A 20,259-nucleotide genomic window follows, 5' to 3' on the forward strand; every position below is an offset into this window, starting at 1 on the left:
CTGGGTGATGTGATGAGGCCAGGCATCAGCCTTTCACCTCAGAGAAAGTTATTTAGTTTGTTGTGGTGTGGGAACCCATCTTTAAAAAGCAAAGTTTATGAGAAATGGACAACACGGGCTGGATTCTCCGATTTTCAGGCTATGTCCGGAGAAAGTGTCCAGTTTTACGATGAAAGAATCGGTGAGGCCCCAGCACTGATCCTCCGACCGGTGAGGGGCGAGCAGGTGCGCCACGTAAAACGCACGGCCTTCCCGATATAAACGGCTGGAGAATTGCCGGCTCGGTGGCCGTGCGTGCGAATGGCGGCGGCCTGCAGTGGTCGCGACGTGCAACATGCTGCCGGCGGCACGTGGACCCGACCTGCCAGATAGTGCCCCCCGGGCCGCCCCCCAGCCCTCGCCGAAGCACCCCGGGCCGCAGCAAGGCTCCCCCCCCCCCCCCCCCAACTGGGGCGACGCTGGACACACTCCGCAGCCGCCACCCCGGGTTCATGAAAACTGAGAGCACATGTGCCCCACACGGTTGGGACCTCAGCCCATCAGGGGCGGAGCATCGGGGGAAGGGCCTTCAGGTGACGTCCTGAGGCCGTCCCAACGGTGTGCGGCGTACTCCTCGGTGATGCCGTTTTGGAGGGGGCGGAGCATCCGAAAACAGGCACCGACCCGATTTTGGTCGTAAACAGGGAGTCTCTGCCCGATCTCCAATTACGATATCGGCGCCAGGCTACGGAGAATCCCGCTCCTCGTTTCTGGTTTACCGTAGAAACGTTACAGCACAGAAGGCGGCCATTCGGCCCAACTTGTCCACACCAGCTGGTGGCCTTTCCCTTTTTAAAATTTAGAATACCCAATTAAGGGGCAATTTGGCGTGGTCAATCCACCTACCCTGCACATCTTTGTGTTGTGGGGGTGAGACCAACACAGGGAGAATGTGCAAACTCCACATAGACCACGACCCAGAGCTGTGATCGAACCTGGGACCTGGCGCCGTGAGGCAGCAGTGCTAAACACTGTGCCACGTGCTGCCCAGCTGGTGGCCTTTCCAATCCCACCTTCCTGCACTTGTCCCATAACCCGGCCCGTAACCTACGTGGTGTGCTGTTTCTTTCTCCACACGGTCACCCCATCCCCAGTTACCCATCCAGAGATACAAGTGCAGGTTGGAAAACCAAGAATTCAGGACCCCAAGTATGTGTATGGAGTTTATCCAGGGAAAGAGGGATAGCAGCGAAGCACAGAAAGCTTCTTTGTAAATTGAAATTCTGTCCTTCTGGATTTTTGTTAACCAAGGTTATTAAAGGAAATGGAGTAATGTGATTTATGGAGTTAAGTCAGACATCAATCAGATCACATTGAACAGTGGAACAGGCTCAGATGAACATATAAACAAGAGTAGACCATTCAGCCCCTCGAGCCTGTCCTGACATTCAATGAAATTACGGCTGATCTATGACCTGCCTATGGCCCATATCCCTTAATATCTTTGCTGAACAAAAATGTCTCTATCTCAGATTGAAAATGAGCAGCTGTTCAAGCTTCAGCTGCTGTGTGTGGGAGAGGGTTCCAAACCTCTACCACCCTTTGAAATGAAAAATGAAATGAAAATCGCTTATTGTCACAAGTAGGCTTCAAATGAAGTTACTGTGAAAAGCCCCTAGTCGCCACATTCCGGCACCTGTTCGGGGAGGCTGGTACGGGAATCCTTTGAGTGAAGGATTCCTTTCTAACATCTCTCCTGAACGGTCTGGCCCTAAGTTTCAGACGATGACCCTAGTTTTAGAATCTCCAACCAGTGGAAATAGTTTATTTTTATCTACCCTGTCTTTCCCTGTTAATATCTCAAGGGTTGAATAGCGTTCTGGTTCTAAGTGCTTAGGGCAGGGCAGCACGGCGGCGCAGTGGTTAGCACTGCTGCCTCACAGCGCCGAGGTCCCAGGATCGATCCCGGCTCTGGGTCACTGTCCGTGTGGAGATTGCACATTCTCCCAGTGTTTGCGTGGGTTTCGCCCCCACAACCCAAAGATGTGCAGGGTAGGTGGATTGGCCCCGCTAAATTGCCCCTTAATTGGAAAAAATGAACTGGATACACTAAATTTAAAAAATAAATAAAAATAATTGCTCAGGGTGATTTCACACATCAAAGGCTATCAAAATGCAGCAATCCCTCTCTGGGGAAGGGCAGCACGGTAGCATTGTGGTTAGCACAATTGCTTCACAGCTCCAGGGTCCCAGGTTCGATTCCGGCTTGGGTCACTGTCTGTGCGGAGTCTGCACATCCTCCCCGTGTGTGCGTGGGTTTCCTCCGTGTGCTCCGGTTTCCTCCCACAGTCCAAATTTGTGCAGGTTAGGTGGATTGGCCATGATAAATTGTCCTTAGTGTCCAAAATTGTCCTTAGTGTTGGGTGGGGTTTACTGGGTTATGGGGATAGGGTGGAGGTGTTGACCTTGGGTAGGGTGCTCTTTCCAAGAGCCGGTGCAGACTCGATGGGCCGAATGGCCTCCTTCTGCACTGTAAATTCTATGAAAAATTCTATGAAAATGCTAGTTTATTTTTGTAAATTTAGAGTACCCAATTCTTTTTTTTCCAATTAAGGGGCAATTTAGCGTGGCCAATCCACCTAATCTGCACATCTTTTTGAGTTGTGGGGGAGGGGTGAGACTCATGCAGACACGGACAGAATGTGCAAACTCCACAAGGACAGTGATCCGGGGCCGGGATCGAACCCGGGACCTCGGCGCCGTGAGGTAGCAGTGCTAACCACTGCGTCACCGTGCCGCCCTACAAACTGCTAGGTTATTATTGGATTTGTTGTCATGTGTATCGAGGTACAGTGAAAAGTATTGTTCTGCGTAAAGTCCAGACAGATCGTTCCATACATGAAAGCATTGGGCATACGATAAATACACAATGGAAATACATAGACGTAGACATTGGGTGAAGCATACAGAGTGTAGTCCTACTCAGTAGAGAAGATGTGTGGAGAGATCAGATCAGTCCATAACAGGGCCGATTAGGAGTCTGGTAACTGCGGGGAAGAAGCTGTTTTTGAATCTGTTAGTGCGTGTTCTCAGACTTTTGTATCTCCTGCCTGGTGGAAGAGGTTGGAAGAGAGAATAACCCGGGTGGGAGGGATCTTTGATTATGCCGCCCGTTTTCCCAAGACAGCGGGAGGTGTAGACAGAGTCAATGGATGGCAGGTGAGTTCACATGATGGACTGGGCGGTGTTCACACTCTTTGTCGTGTTGCCTAGCCAGGATTATCTTGCCTGTGGGAGCACTGACTTGCAGCGTTACCAGGAGCTGAATGGGAATCATCGACTCTTACTGCAGCTTAATTGGCACTCGTCTATCTGCAAGAGATGATGGAAACTTTGCTAAGGTCAGATGAGATCATCTGTTGCATTTCTTTCGATGGCTGAACAAGCTGAATCTGAAAGTGCAAAGTCTGCCATAGTACCAAACAGGAAGTTGTACCTCGCCGGTGATGTGGGATAATCCCTGGTGACGCCTTGTTTGCAGGAGTGGCATCTGGTTCGGGAACTAAATGTCAATGTGGCGGCAAAAACCTGCTGGTGTTGCAATTTGCATCGATTGTCAGCTACAGTTTCCCCTGATAAGCTGTGTATGCTGTTTAGGGCATTCGTGTCTCTTTTGACAGCATCCTTGCATCGGATCTTTGGGTGCTCTGCTGTCTCTAGACATGGGCTGAATAGTAGATCCTAGGGGATGTGACTATCTTTCATCCTGCGCACTGACCAAGCCAGTGAAGCCACCGTTGCTTGATTACTGGTAGCCAGCTTGGCATGTTTTCCCCAGAGAGGGCTTGCTGCATATATCACAGGAGACAATTCAGCCCATCACCCTGGGCCAGCTCCATGATTAGTTCCCCACGATTGCCCTTGGCCGAAAGCCCGGAATAATTTCCACATCTTCAGGTACTTATTGAATTCCCTTTTGAAAGTTATCATTGCTTTCACCGCTATTTCAGGCACCATATTCCGGATCACAACAATTTTTCTCCTATTCCGGGATCTTGATGTTCCAATTGCATCTTGACCCCATTTCCACTGTGCACATTAATATCCCTCCTGCTAGCTTACATCACATTTCAATTATGCTTTGGGAGAAAAAGTTATTACACTGCAAACTTCCTGATTTATCTTGGCATTTTATCACTTGGCAAACGAGAAGCGTTTGACTGAGCTGGTTTTGGTGATCCACTTTATAAACTTTCAAGCTTGGTCCTCCCTATCCCACACCGTCATTTCTTGCAAGCGATGTACTGATATCACTGAACAAGACAATGATTGACTTCCTCGAGGCTTTTAAACCCACGGTTCTGAAGTAACATTCACACTTACCTTGCTGCTGCCCAAAGAGCAAGATTATGATGGAAGTTAGATATGTGCAGGAAGGCAGCATGGTCCCTGTGATTTCACAAACACTTCCCAGGAACACACCTCTGGTCTAGTGCAAGGAATTCCAAATTAAACTGAGCCAACATGTCGGATTTTTCATAAAACACAAGTGAATTAGCACAAGAAAAGATTTTTCTGCTGTGCATTAGACTCTTCACCAAAGCAGTGTATAGGTCCACCCTATTCCGTTATTGAACCAGCAGCAAAATGGAGATGGAAACTAAGATTAAACCACAATGTCGATGAGGTCTATTGAATCACCCTATGATCAGCAGAATATCTAATGCCTGCATCAGCACTTTTTCAAATTGTGGTGAAGGCTCATTTACGGGTAGAGATTCACCAGCCAGAATAGGGTAAATCATCAGTTAATCTCGCGCCTTTTTAATTTATTCTGTTCTTCTTCTGTCTGGCTCCCTGGTGTGGGCTGTGTCCCGACCAACAGATCAAGCAGGAGGCTTGCGAACATGTTTTTTGCCCAAAACTTTCAATGTACCACAAAAACACCTAACACTTTTTAAACTTTACTGAGCTAGTCATCCAGAGGCTCAGGCTGATGGCCTAGGGTCCTGGTTTCAAATCTCACTGTGACAGCTGGTGAAATTTAAATTCAATTAATAAATCTGGAATATAAAGGCTAGTCTTAGTAACGATGACCAAGAAACTATCATTGATTGTTGTAAAAACCCATCTGGTTCATTAATGTCCTTTAGGAAAGGAAATCTGCCGCCCTTACCCGGTCTGGCCTACATGTGACTCCAGACCCACAGCAATGTGGTTGACACTGAATTGCCCTCTGAAATGACCAAGGGTTCAAGGGCAATTATGGATGGGCAACATGCTGGTGTTGCCAGTGATGCCCACATCCCATAAAAGAATAAAGACTGGACTTTGACGTGCAGCCTCCCAGCTCTCAGAACCATGCTTAGGCCACCCAGCCCAAATTGTTTCTGTGTTCTGACCTTGTTGGGTTCAGTCTACTGTCTGAGGTCCCAATGTGTCACTTAAAACAATCACATATTTTATAAACTCACCTACACCTGTGTGACACATAGAAACAGAAGCACATTCAGGAAAATGAAACCCATTCAGCCTAATAAACCCTTTTTTTTAAAATATGTTTTTATTAAGAATTTTTCAACAACAATATTTTCCACCTTACAAACAACCCCCCCCCCCCCCCCCCAATAACAAAGAAAAGAAAAAAGAACTCGCATGGCAAGACATGAACATGGCAAGTCAATAAGATACAGAACTTTGTACATTGGAATCTTCCCGTACGTGTCAGTTTCCGGATCATTCATGTGTTTTCTTGCTCAAATGCCCCCCAGCGGAACCCCACCCCCGGGGTTGCTGCTGCTGCTGTCCGACCTTCATCTAACGCTCCGCGAGATGGTCTAGGAACGGTTGCCACCGCCTGTAGAACCCCTGCGCAGACCCTCTCAAGGCAAACTTTATCCTTTCCAACTTGATAAACCCAGCCATATCATTTATCCAGGCCTCCACGCTGGGGGGCTTCGCCTCCTTCCACATTAGCAAGATCCTTCGCCGGGCTACTAGGGACGCAAAGGCCAGAATGCCGGCCTCTTTCGCCTCCTGCACTCCCGGCTCGTCCACTACTCCAAATAGTGCTAGCCCCCAGCTTGGCTTGACCCGGACTTTCACCACCTTAGATACTGTTCCCGCAACTCCCCTCCAGAACCCCTCCAGTGCCGGGCATGACCAAAACATATGGACATGGTTCGCCGGACTTCCTAAGCACCTCCCACATCTGTCCTCCACTCCAAAGAACCTACTCAGCCTCGCCCCCGTCATATGCACTCTATGAACCACCTTAAATTGTATCAGGCTAAGCCTGGCACACGAGGAAGAGGAATTAACCCTACTTAGGGCATCAGCCCATAGCCCCTCCTCAATCTCCTCCCCCAGCACCTCTTCCCATTTACCCTTCAGCTCCTCTACCAAAGCCCCAAAGCCTCCCCCTCTTCTTTCATCTCCTGGTATACTGCCAACACCTTGCCCTCCCCGACCCATACGCCCAAAATCACCCTATCTTGAATCCCCTGTGCCGGGAGTAGCGGAAATTCCCTCACCTGCCGCCTCACAAACGCCCTCACTTGCATGTACCTGAAAGCGTTTCCTGGGGGTAGCCCAAACATCTCCTCCAGCGCCCCTAAGCTCGCAAACGTCCCGTCAATGAACAGGTCCCCCATTCTTCTAATCCCTACCCGATGCCAGCTCTGAAATCCCCCGTCCATCCTTCCTGGGACAAACCGATGGTTGTCTCTGATCGGGGACCACACCGAGGCTCCCGTCGCACCCCTGTGCCGTCTCCACTGCCCCCAGATCTTTAGCGTTGCTGCCACCACTGGGCTCGTGGTATACCTTGTTGGCGAGAGTGGCAGCGGTGCCGTCACCAGCGCCCCCAGGCTCGTTCCTTTGCAGGACGCCATCTCCAACCTCTTCCACGCCGTCCCCTCTCCCTCCATCACCCACTTACGGATCATTGCCACATTGGCTGCCCAATAATAACCACCCAAATTCGGCAACGCCAACCCTCCTCTATCTCTGCTATGCTCCAAGAACCCCTCCTTACCCGCGGGGTCTTGCTCGCCCACACAAATCCCGTAATGCTCCTGCTTACCCTCTTAAAAAAGGCCTTAGTAATCACAATTGTCAGGCATTGGAATACAAAAAGAAACCTCGGGAGGGCCACCATTTTAACCGACTGTACCCTACCCGCCAGCGAGAGTGGCAACATGTCCCACCTTTTAAAATCCTCCTCCATCTGTTCCACCAACTGCGTCAAATTAAGCGTGTGCAGTGCCCCCCAGCTCCCTGAATCCCCAAGTATCGAAAGCTCCTTTCCCACCCTCCTCAACGGTAGGTCGTCTATCCCTCTTCCCTGGTCCCCCGGATGGATCACAAAGAGCTCACTCTTTCCCACATTGAGCTTATAGCCCAAAAAGTCTCCAAACTCCCGTAGGATCTGCATTACCTCAACCACCCCCCCCCCACTGGATCCGTCACATACAGCAACAGGTCATCTGCGTACAGCGACACTCGATGTTCCTCTCCCCCTTGAACCACCCCCTTCCATTTCCCCGACTCCCTTAACGCCATGGCTAAAGGTTCAATTGCTAATGCAAACAGCAGAGGGGACACAGCCTAATAAACCTATCCCTTTCAGATCAATCCCACTATGGTCCCTCAACTCTACCTACCCACCTTCTCTCGAGTACTTAGCCCCACCTTCTCATCATAGGTTCATAGAATATAGGAGCAGAATTAGGCCATTCGGCCCATCGAGTCTGCTCCACCATAGCTGATATGTTCCTCATCTGCTACCTAGAATGTTACAGACCAAGAGCTGGATTATGAAATCAGCCAGAGCGTCTCCTCCCGAGAACACATGACCTAGGAGCGGGAATCGGCAATTTAGCCTCCCGAGCCTAACACCCTCAATGTGATCATGGCCGATCCCACCCTGGCCTCAACTCCACCGTCCTGCCCGTTTTCCATAACCCTTCAACCCATTTCCAATTAAAAATATGTCTAACTCCTCCTTAAATTCACTCACTGTCCCAGCATCCACCGCACCCTGGGGTAGCGAATTCCACAGATTCACAACCCTTTGGGAGAAATAGTTTCTCCTCAAATCTGTTTTAAATTTGCTACCTTTTATTCGAAGATTATGACCTCTCGTTTTAGAATCCCCACAAGAGGAAGCATCTGCTCCACGTCTACTTTAGCCAAACCTTTTAGCATCTTGTACAGTTGCAACAAAACTTCCTTATCTTTATACTCAATTCCTTTTGCTATAAACGCCAACATTCCATTTGCTTTCCTTATCTGCTGTACCGGCATGCTCATTCTCTGTGACCCATGCACGAGGACCCCCAGTCTGCAGCGGAGCTCCCTGAAGTCTCTCCCCATTTAGATAAGTTGCCTTCCCATTTTTCTGACCAAAATGCATGACCTCACACTTATCCATGTTGATTAAACTCCATCTGCCACATTTTGGCCCACTCCCTTAACCTATCTATATCCATTTGTAAGGTTTTCACTGCAACTTACTGTCCCACCTATTTTAGTGTCATCTGCGAATTTGGCTATCGAACCTTCTATCCAAGCCGTTAATATAGATTGTAAATAGCGGAGGTCCAAGGACCGAACACTGTGGTACCCCACTAGTTACATCTTGCCATCCAGAAAAATACCCATTTATCCCAGCTCTTTGGGCGGAATTCTCTGATAATGGGGCTATGTCCCTACGCCCGCGGAAAAATGAACAAATCACTCAGATTCTGTTTTGCAGGGGGCTAGCAGGGCCCCGGAGTGGCTCCTCGCAGCTCTGGCTGCCCATACGGGGCCCTGCACTTCCGGCCGCGGGTCCGCGCCTGCGGTGGCCGATCAAGCGCGCCTGGCCGTCCTGGAGGCCCCCACCTCCGGTGACGGACCTCCCCATCCGCAGCCGCCACTCTGAGCTCCCGCAGGGTGGAACCATTAGTGAACCACGCCGGCGGGAACTCGGCCAATAATCGGCGGAGAATCGCCACGGGGGCCTCTTTCAATGGCCCCTGACCGGCGATGCGTCAACCATGTGTGCATGATTGGCGGCGACCGGAGAATCGCAGGAGCGGCGTCGGACCCAATCATGGGCCTGGCACCCAATCTCCGCCCCCGCACAAACGCGATTGCGGGGCGGAGAATCCCAGCCTCTATCTCCTGTCTGTTGCTGGGTTACGGGGGTAAAGGGGATGGTGTGGGGATTGAGTGGGGTGCTCTTTCCAAAGGCTGGTGCAGACTCGATGGGCTGAATGGCCTCCTTCTGCACTGTAGACTCTATGATTCATTTCTTTTCCCTCCCACCCCTTGAATGGCTCCCTGTACCACGGAGCTGTGGTCAGTTTGCTCATCCTCCCTGCAGTCCCCGTTCCCGTCCACACAGGGAGCAAGAATCTCAAACCTGTTGGACAGGGATAAAGGCTGAGGCTCCTGCAACCCTACCTCCTGGATCCTTCTACCTGCCTCACTTGCAGACACACCCTCCTGTACTTGATCACTGGCCAAATTTAAGTTAGTTATTCTAAGGGGTGTGACTGTCTCAAGAAACACTGTCCAGGTACCTCTTCCCCTCCCGGATGTGTCACAGACTCCAGCTCATCAACTCTGAGCCGGAGTTCCTGAAGCAATCAACACTTACTACAGACGTGCTCACTTGGAACCACAAAGGGGCCCACCAGCTCCCACATCATGCAGGAACAGCACATCATCTTACTCTTCATCTCTATTTTATTTAATTCGTTTTTAATTTTTATTAACCCTATTTTTTTATTCAAAAAAAAATCTTTAAATAATCTCTCCTTATTACCTCTATCTGAAAACAATTTATAAACTGTAATAAAATCACTTTTCAAATTTAAGTTTTTCTATCAGCCAATCAAATCACAGCCTTCCTGTTGTGTCACTTTGTTTTTTCTCCCAATCAGGACTCTGTCAGTTTCAGTGGGACAGATAGAGTGAGAGACAGAGACAGAGAGAGACAGAGACAGAGAGAGACAGAGACAGACAGAGACAGAGAGTCAGAGAGAGAGACAGTCAGAGACAGACAGGCAGACAGAGAGAGCGAGACAGACAGGACGAGACAGACAGAGAGAAAGAGACAGAGAGAGACAGACAGAGATAAACAGAGAGACAGAGACAGACAGAGAACTGCCTTACCTTCCCGAGCTGCACTTAGTTTGTTTACTGGTCAGCTGCTCTCCTCTTCACTGCTAACCCGCCTATTTACCAAATCCCTGGTGCAATATGAATATACCTATTAATTTGCACCAGCATTTCTTGATAGGCAAATGTTAGTTTTCACGTGACTTTCCTGCTGGAGGTTCAAACGTTTGAGAGTGATTGCATGATGCTGTGATTCTGGTGCATGGTTTGATCTTGTTAATTGATTGTGGTTTCCTTTCACTCAATAATAGGAAAGTTAAATGTAAACAAATACTTTTGGTTAGAAGCTGAGCATTATCACTATTTGATTGTGCTTAATGTGTGCATAACATGGAGATGTGGATTGAGGGTGGTTTGAAGCCGGAGAAGCAATACATGGTCCCACGAAGGCTTTGGTGAAAACAAACAATCCATTGTGCTTAATATTCTAATCTAACCCTCTTCCCACAAAGCTGGCTTTGTGAAATAGCTGTTTGACCAATGTTGTTTCATACCCTCTTGTGTCTTGTTAAATTTTTGTAACCAAATTACTATTTAAGTGCTTTATACCATACATGGGAAAAAGCTGTGGATTATTCTAAGACAATGTTCTCTAATACATTAGCCACATATGACTAATTAAACTTCTAGTGAATAAATAAAGTGATTAAGATGCACATTTGTGATTTAAATGTTCACATTTTTCAGAGTCATGCTTGTGAACTGTACCCTTTCTGTTAACAAAATGGTGAAGCAGGGTGTATGAATGTTTCAATTCCTTGGTTATTGAATGGTGCTAGACGTTTGGTAAGTAAATATTGATGTATGACATTTACCTGTATTGTGTGTGAGTTTAAGTGGGATTACAGTCAGACCTGTGGAGTGTCAGCCTCTGAACATATGGATATAATAGCAAGATACAGGAGCTCAGAGTTCAGTAGCCTGATGTACAATTCATCAACTCAGTCCTTCAGCTTGAGACTCTTTCTTTGCTCCTTTTTTAACAGCAGAGTTTCAGCCACTTCTTCTTGCTCTCTGTTCTTCATATTTAAACATTCTCTAAAGTCCAAACTTTGGGCCATAACTTCTGGGCTCCCCAGTGTAGGATTTGGGGGTGTATTCCAATGATGCGCTATGGAGCCCCTCTTGGAAGTTCCCACATAAGGATTAACCTGGCAACTGTCCAGAAGGGTTAACTTCCACTGGACAATTGCGCTGAGCTACCAAACATCTGACAAAGTAATTTAAACCGCTACCATCGGATAGTTCTGCTACTTTAACACTCCGACACCCTGAAAGAGTGACAAGAAAAAACGCTTCCAACTTCAGGGCAACTATTTTAAAGTCCCAGACCTAATCCTGCAGAGTAACCTCCACCAGTCCCATTGCCACTCCGAGGAAGTTAGGGGCTTCAGAGTTAATTGCTGTATCAAGTTGAATATGGTTCTTCTTTGGAACTGAAGGAAGGTAGAAACGTGACGAGTTTCATGCTGTTGAAAGGTGGGGGTGGGAGGAGAACAAAAGGAAATGTCTGGGATAAGGTAAAGGATGGAGCAGATATTAAATATCACCGAACAAAAGGCAATGGGAGTGGTAACAGCTATAGTAAAGTCCTTTATGGCTGAATTATTCACCATCTGAGCTCTTCCCTACAATATAGAATGCAATTTCAAACCAAACAAAACTCTATTAAAAAGCATATCAATGTATGAATTAAATTTTACACTCAAACTGATTGCAGGTTACACAGGATTTAGGCACCTATGCATATTGCACCTACTTCTAAAACCCAAAACTAATCTGTGATTCTTCTCATATCAATGTTTCCTCTGAAAATTATATTAATGCTCCTGTTTGTTGTTACTTTGCTGCAATCTTTTTTAAAATAAATTTAGAGTACCCGATTATTATTTTTTTAATTAAGGGGTAATTTAGCGTGGCCAATCCACCTAACCTGCACATCCTTGGGTTGTGTTGCAGTGGGTTAGCACTGCGGCCTCACGGGGCCGAGGTCCTAGGTTCGATCCCGGCTCTGGGTCACTGTCCGTGTGGAGTTTGCACATTCTCCCAGTGTTTGCATGGGTTTCGCCCCCACAACCCAAAAATGTGCAGGCTAAGTGGATTGGCCACACTAAATTGCCCCTTAATTGGAAAAAATGAATTGGGTACTCTAAATTAAAAAAAATATATAAAAATCTTTGGGTTGTGGGGGTGAAACCCACACAGACACAGGGAGAATGTGCAAACTCCACACGGACAGTGACCCAGGGCCGGGATTCTAACCCAGGTCCTCAGCGGCACAGTCCCAGTGCTAACCACTGCGCCACATGCCACCCACTTGCTGCAAACTTAGTTTTGCCCATTCACCTAGTCTGTCAATATCATCTTGCAATTTTATGTCATCATCTAGGCTGTCTACAATGCTGTCTTTGTATCATCAGCAAATTTGGATATATGACTTTCTATGCTATCATCCAAGTCATTTAGGAATAATCTGAATAACTGAGGCCCCAAACACAGATCCCTGTGGTACATCACTTGTCATATTCTACCAAGTAGGATGTCCCAACTCTCTGTCGGCTGCCACTCAACCAATTTCCTAACCATGTCAATAATTTGCCCTCAACTCTGTGGGTTTCCACCTTAGTTAACAGTCTTTTAAGTGGGGCTTTATCAAATGCCTCTGGAAGTCCATATAATTAACATCCAGAAACATTCCCTTGTTGACTACCCCTTAGTGGCCTCTTCAAAAAATTTAATGAGATTTGTTAGCCAAGACTTCCCTTCACCAATCCATGCTGGCTCTCCCTTTTTCTTAATAGATTTTGAGTACTCAATTCTTTTTTTCCAATTAAGGGGCAATTTAGCATGGAGAATCCACCTATCCTGCACATCTTTGGGTTTGTGGGGGGTGAGGCCCACGCAGACACGCGGAAAATGTATAAACTCCATGCGGACAGTGACCCGGGATCAAACCCGGGTCCTCAGCGCCACGAGGCAGCAGTGCTAACCACTGCGCCACCGTGCTGCTCTCATGCTTCCTCTCCCCGATCAACCAAAATTTCGAGATGTTCAGTTACCCCATCCCTGATTATAGACTCCAACAATTTCCCCACCACATATGTTAGGCTAACTGGTCTGTAATTCCATGGTTTCCCCCTTCTTAAAAAATGGAGTAACATGCAATTTTACAATCCAGAATCCAGGGCACTCTGAAAGATTATCCAGACTCCACCCATTAGCACCATTCTCTCTCCACAGACACCGTCAGACCTGCTGCAATTGTCTAGTATTTTGTATTTTTGTTTCAGATTCCGGCATCCGCAATAATTTGCTTTTCTGTGAAAGATTAGTTAGGGCATCTACAATGTATTCCCCTACTTCCTTTAACACTCTTGGGTGGAAACCGTCGGGTCCTGGGATTTTGCCATTCTTTAGTTCCATTAATCTCCTAGTTACCGATGCTGTACTTGCGTTAATTGTATTAAGTCCTTGTCCTCTATCGACTATTAATATTTTGGGGATTTCCAGCAAGTTATCCTCCTTTTCAACTGTAAATACTGAGGCAACGGAATTGTTCAACATGTCTGCCATTTCTGCATTATAAGAAATAATAATAATATTTATTGTCACAGGTAGGCTTACATTAGCAATTAAGTTACTGTGAAAAGCCCCTAGTCGCCATACTCCGGCGCCTGTTCGGGTACACAGAGGGAGAACTCAGAATGTCCAAATTACCTAACAGCACATCTTTCAGGACTTGTGGGAGTAAACCGGAGCACCCGGAGGAAACCCACACAGACAGTGAGCTAAGCCGGGAATTGAACCTGGGACCCTGGAGCTGTGAAGTAACAGTGCTACCCACTGTGCTACCCTGCAATAACTCAATTTTCAGCTTTTTCCTATATGGGCTTTGACTGAACATGTGCGGAGAATGGATTGGAATCAGACCATAGCAGCATAGGAACTGTGAATCTTCGCTGTACTTTTGTCTCTGTTTGCAAGACAAATATAAAAGTTAAACACCTTGGGATAGGTGATAGATGGGCGCACACAATATCTGATGACATACCGAACAGTGTGTCTATTTATACCCAAATGCCCCGTGACACATTTGTTCAGTTGTATGAGATGCAATATATTAATGAGGATAAACGTTGTTCAGAATAATGTTTATTAGGAAAAATTATACAATAAATAGAAAAATAACTGAAGCTGTGTTTTTAGAACAAAAGGAAGATTCAGAAGTTTCCAGAGATTTTTTTGCTCAGAGCTGTTATTCAGTCGAATGTCACAGTGTCCACTTCTGCACTGTGAGGTGTCGGCTCCTCACAACTGCTCACCTTGTTCCCTTCAGCCAGAGCTTTGAAATGCTGCAAACAGGAGAGGAGAACTGTTGGTTGGAGACAACAAGAAGACACCTGCCCCTGCCCACTGCTCCCTTCGACTGTGAAGTGTTTGTCAGAAAAAGGTACGGACACAATCTACCTGAATGGGGACAGCACGTGCGATTGGCCGGGTGTTTCCGGGAGCTCGGAACGCCAAGAAACACCATGCTATCCAACACCCATCCGGATAGATCGGGGTCCTCAGCAGGAAATGCGTGGCCAGAACCTGCACGGAGGAGCTCCACTCACGCTGGCGTCCAGTGGCACTGCCAGGTTGCCAGGCCAGCAGTGGCAGCATGTCCAGGTGGCACCAGCAGTGCCAGGGTACCACCCTTCCCACAGGACAAGCACCTGGAACATAGCAACACAAGGCATAGGGGACCTGATGGCCTCCGATCCCCTGGGAGACCCCACAAGTGCCATCCCAGCTGGTCCCCGTTTGTGGGGGACCAACACTGAACGGCGCTCACCCCAAGTCTCTAAGGCGAGGGTGTTAGATCCCACACCGTGGTTATATTTTGAGAACGCGTATTGGAGTGAGACTAGCTGTCTCACTCTAACATGCAGATTTGCCAGAAAGTGATCCCACCCACAATAGCGGGATTCAAATCGCGGCATCTCGCGAGATCACATTAAATTTTGTGAGGCAAGGGGGAGTTATTATACGGACCATGTTGGTTGGTGTCGGTGTTGGGGGGGGGGGGGGGGCTATGTTATTGTGGGTTTTTTGCCTTTTCTGTTTAAAAGTGTTAAAATTATAAATGCCTTAATAAAGTTTTTTTTTTAATCTCGTGGTGAGCCAGGTAGACCCCAGAAGTGGGATCTTGTGGATCTACTGGCTGCCCCACACTGCTTTTCGGGTGCAACGCGGCAGTAGATCTCGCCCTATACCGTTGCCCGAAGTGGGTGGGTGCTAATCCCTATGTGTGACAGAGGTGGAGTTGAAGCCACAATCAGATCAGCCCCGATTGTATGAACGGTGGAACAGGTTCGAGAGTTCAATGGCCTCCTCTGGTTCCTGGCTGGTATGTTGGTATTAAGGTTGAAACAAGGGTTGTTGAGCAGTGAACATTGGGGCAGTTTCAGGAAGTGAGATTCAGGATGTGAATGAGTAAGACAAACCGGCTGAGCCAAAGAGTTGTGTTCATTTCCACAATAAATGTGAATGCAGTTCAGGTGAGAATCTTACCGGTGACCAGTCACCGTATACATATTACAATATATCCACTCAGGATTTAAGGATTATGGTTAGGATTATATTCATTGGAGTTTAGAAGAGTGAGAGGGGATCTCAATGAAAATTATCAAATTCTAACAGGGTAGATTAAGAAAGAATGTTCCCGATGGTGGGGCAGTCCAGAACTAGGGGTCATAGTTTGAGGATACGGGACTGAGGTGAGGAGGAATTTCTTCACCCAGAGAGCGGTGAATCTGTGGAATTCACTCCCACAGAAAGTAGTTGAGGCCAAAAGATTGCGTAATTTCAAGTAGAAATTAGATATAGCTCTTGGGACTAATTGGCTGTGATAAATTGCCCTTAGTGAGCAAAAAAGGTTAGTAGGGGTTTGGGTTACGGGGATAGGGTGGAAGTGAGGGCTTAAGTGGGTAGGTGCAGACTCGATGGGCCGAATGGCCTCCATCTGCACTGTATCTTCTAAGTTCTATGAAAGAGCACCCCACTTAAGCCCACGCCTCCACCCTTTCCCCGTAACCCCACCTAACCTTTTTGGTCATGAAGACCAATTTGTCATGGCTAATTCACCTAACCTGCACGTCTTTGGACTGTGGGAGGAAACTGGAGCACCCGGAGGAAACCCACGCACACACGGGGAGAACGTGCAGACTCCGCACAGACAGTGACCCAAGACGGGAATCGAACCTGGGACCCTGGAGCTGTGAAGCAACTGTGCTACCCACTGTGCTACCATGCTGCTCGTGCCGATCGGCCATGTTCACAAAGAATGGCGGAGCAGGCTCGAATGGTCTCCTTCTGCTCCTATTTTCTATGTATGTTTTTAAGGATTTCAGAAAAACTGTCCCAAACCACATCCATACAAGTACTTTGCATTGTGGTCTAGGATATGTGGCAATTTGTGCACAGCAAGCTCCCACAAATATCAATGAACTAATGACCAGATATTTTGCTTTAGTGTTGACAAGGGTAAAAATGTTACGAAGGACGATTTTGGGACCTCCCCTGCTCCTCTTCAAAAGAGTCGCTGCACAATCCCGTACCAACATCGAGGTGGACAGATGAAGCCTTTGTTTAACATCTCATTTGAAAGCAGTGCATCACTCCATCAGTACTGACCCTCTGACAGTGCAGCACTCCATCAGTACTGACCCTCTTGTCAGTGCAGCACTCCATCAGTACTGACCCTCTGACAGTGCGGCACTCCCTCAGTACTGACCCTCTGACAGTGCGGCACTCCCTCAGTACTGACCCTCTGACAGTGCGGCACTCCCTCAGTAGTGACCCTCTGACAGTGCGGCACTCCCTCAGTACTGACCCTCTGACAGTGCGACACTCCCTCAGTACTGACCCTCTGACAGTGCAGCACTCCCTCAGTACTGACCCTCTGACAGTGCAGCACTCCCTCAGTACTGACCCTCTGACAGTGCAGCACTCCCTCAGCACTGACCCTCTTGAGTGCAGCACTCCCTCAGTACTGACCCTCTGACAGTGCAGCACTCCCTCAGTACTGACCCCTCTGACAGTGCAGCACTCCCTCAGCACTGACCCTCTGAGTGCAGCACTCCCTCAGTACTGATCCTCTGACAGTGCAGCACTCCCTCAGTACTGACCCTCTGACAGTGCAGCACTCCCTCAGTACTGACCCTCCGACAGTGCAGCACTCCCTCAGTACTGACCCTCTGACAGTGCAGCACTCCCTCAGTACTGACCCTCTGACAGTGCAGCACTCCCTCAGTACTGACCCTCTGACAGTGCAGCACTCCCTCAGTACTGACCCTCTGACAGTGCATCACTCCCTCAGTACTGACCCTGACAGTGCGGCACTCCCTCAGTACTGACCCTCCGACAGTGCAGCACTCCCTCAGTACTGACCCTCTGACAGTGCGGCACTCCCTCAGTACTGACCCTCTGACAGTGCGGCACTCCCTCAGTACTGACCCTCTGACAGTGCGGCACTCCCTCAGTACTGACCCTCCGACAGTGCAGCACTCCCTCAGTACTGACCCTCTGACAGTGCAGCACTCCCTCAATGGGACTTGAACCCACAATTGTCTGGTGACAGTCACTGGGCCAGAGCTGCTACATTCATTCAGCACAAATGCCATCCAGAGGAGAGGGGAATCATTATTGGAGAGACAAAGAGACAGCAAGAATGGTGGGAACATTGACAAACCTTCCTTCTTTGTAGAGGAATCTGCCAACCATAATTGCAGTTTGTTGTGTGACTCTGACTCTGAGGATAACTAAAGACAGTGAGGCCCAGCGATTCAGACCGTATCGCAATAACTCTTACCTGTGAGTTTTTGAACTCAGAGTAGAGGGTGAAAAGCACATGCAAGGACTGAATGCGGTCCTTGTACACAGGAATATCTAGGATTGCTGTGGAGGGAGGAGGAAAATAAGTATTTATTAAAATAAATATTGTCAATAGCTTGGGCTGCAGCAAATTAAATGGGATATTTCCTCAGAGACTTAGCTAATGAACTCCTGAAGAATCTCTGTTGATTGGCTGTGATGGGCACACATTGAGTAACAAGAGCAAGTGCTGGATGTACTCAGCTGGGGTTATGGCGTCAGTGGAGAGGGAAACAGCAAACCCTAATCATCAACTCTGTTTCTCTTTCACCACAGACGCTGAAAGACTTGCAGGACATTTCCAGCAATTTCTGTTCCTCTTCCAGTTTTCCAACATCGATAGTATTTTACTAAAACTTATTGATTAGCTGCCATAGTTAAATCCGTTGATTGGCTGGTGTACAGGGTAAGGGTGTGGATTTGGGCTCAGTACAGTGGACAGTGCATTGAGCCGATGTACAGGGTAAGGGTGAGGGTCTGGGCTCAGTACAGTGGACAGTGCATTGAGCCGATGTACAGGGTAAGGGTGTGGGTCTGGGCTCAATACAGCGGACAGTGCATTGAACTGGTGTACAGGGTAAGGGTGTGGGTCTGGGCGCAGTACAGCGGATAGAGCAGTGAGCCGATGTACAGGGTAAGGGTGTGGGTCTGGGCTCAGTACAGCGGACAGTGCATTGAGCTGGTGTACAGGGTAAGGGTGAGGGTCTGGGCGCAGTACAGCGGATAGAGCAGTGAGCTGGTGTACAGGGTAAGGGTGTGGGTCTGGGCTCAGTACAGCGGACAGTGCATTGAGCTGGTGTACAGGGTAAGGGTGTGGATTTGGGCTCAGTACAGCGGACAGTGCATTGAGCTGGTGTACAGGGTAAGGGTATGGATTTGGGCTCAGTACAGTGGACAGTGCATTGAGCCGATGTACAGGGTAAGGGTGTGGGTCTGGGCTCAGTACAGTGGACAGTGCATTGAGCCGATGTACAGGGTAAGGGTGTGGGTCTGGGCTCAGTACAGTGGACAGTGCATTGAGCCGATGTACAGGGTAAGGGTGTGGGTCTGGGCTCAGTACAGCGGACAGTGCATTGAGCCGATGTACAGGGTAAGGGTGTGGGTCTGGGCTCAGTACAGCGGACAGTGCATTGAACTGGTGTACAGGGTAAGGGTGTGGGTCTGGGCGCAGTACAGCGGATAGAGCAGTGAGCTGGTGTACAGGGTAAGGGTGTGGGTCTGGGCTCAGTACAGCGGACAGTGCATTGAGCTGGTGTACAGGGTAAGGGTGAGGGTCTGGGCTCAGTACAGCGGACAGTGCATTGAGCCGATGTACAGGGTAAGGGTGTGGGTCTGGGCTCAGTACAGCGGACAGTGCATTGAGCTGGTGTACAGGGTAAGGGTGTGGATTTGGGCTCAGTGCATTGAGCCGATGTACAGGGTAAGGGTGTGGGTCTGGGCTCAGTACAGCGGACAGTGCATTGAGCCGATGTACAGGGTAAGGGTGTGGGTCTGGGCGCAGTACAGCGGATAGTGCATTGAGCTGGTGTACAGGGTAAGGGTGTGGTTTTGGGCTCAGTACAGTGGACAGTGCATTGAGCTGGTGTACAGGGTAAGGGTGAGGGTCTGGGCGCAGTACAGTGGATAGAGCAGTGAGCTGGTGTACAGGGTAAGGGTGTGGGTCTGGGCTCAGTACAGCGGACAGTGCATTGAGCTGGTGTACAGGGTAAGGGTCTGGGTCTGGGCTCAGTACAGCGGACAGTGCATTGAGCTGGTGTACAGGGTAAGGGTGTGGGTCTGGGCGCAGTACAGCGGATAGAGCAGTGAGCTGGTGTACAGGGTAAGGGTGTGGGTCTGGGCTCAGTACAGCGGACAGTGCATTGAGCTGGTGTACAGGGTAAGGGTCTGGGTCTGGGCTCAGTACAGCGGACAGTGCATTGAGCTGGTGTACAGGTAAGGGTGTGGGTCTGGGCGCAGTACAGCGGATAGAGCAGTGAGCTGGTGTACAGGGTAAGGGTGTGGGTCTGGGCGCAGTACAGTGGACAGTGCATTGAGCTGGTGTACAGGTCACTCGTTCTTTTTGAAAATATCACACAGAAAATTCCTAATCTCATCTACATGCTGATGGTTGGAATAAAGCAGAAATGTTTTCAATTATGTCTCACATCCACACTGGACTGGAGGCACAGTGATCAGCATCAGGCAGTCTGTCGA

At 48.6% G+C, this 20,259-nt stretch overlaps 1 protein-coding gene across 2 annotated transcripts in view; it reads right to left on the minus strand.

Annotated features, from left to right (window-relative positions):
* Positions 1–14,285: 14,285 nt before the first annotated feature.
* ift46 (intraflagellar transport 46 homolog (Chlamydomonas)) overlaps positions 14,286–20,259 on the minus strand; it is a 35,949-nt gene continuing 29,975 nt past the window's right edge. For both annotated transcript variants that reach the window (XM_072486368.1, XM_072486367.1), the window contains exons 11-12: positions 18,005–18,090; positions 14,286–14,501 (exon numbers count right to left, since the gene is read on the minus strand). In XM_072486368.1, the coding sequence (XP_072342469.1) occupies positions 14,409–14,501; positions 18,005–18,090 (179 nt within the window). In that variant the 3' untranslated portion in view covers positions 14,286–14,408. The remainder of the gene's footprint in view (positions 14,502–18,004; positions 18,091–20,259) is intronic.

This window comes from Scyliorhinus torazame, chromosome 21 (genome assembly GCF_047496885.1).
Source record: "Scyliorhinus torazame isolate Kashiwa2021f chromosome 21, sScyTor2.1, whole genome shotgun sequence".
In the NCBI taxonomy this organism is placed as follows: Eukaryota; Metazoa; Chordata; class Chondrichthyes; order Carcharhiniformes; family Scyliorhinidae; genus Scyliorhinus; species Scyliorhinus torazame.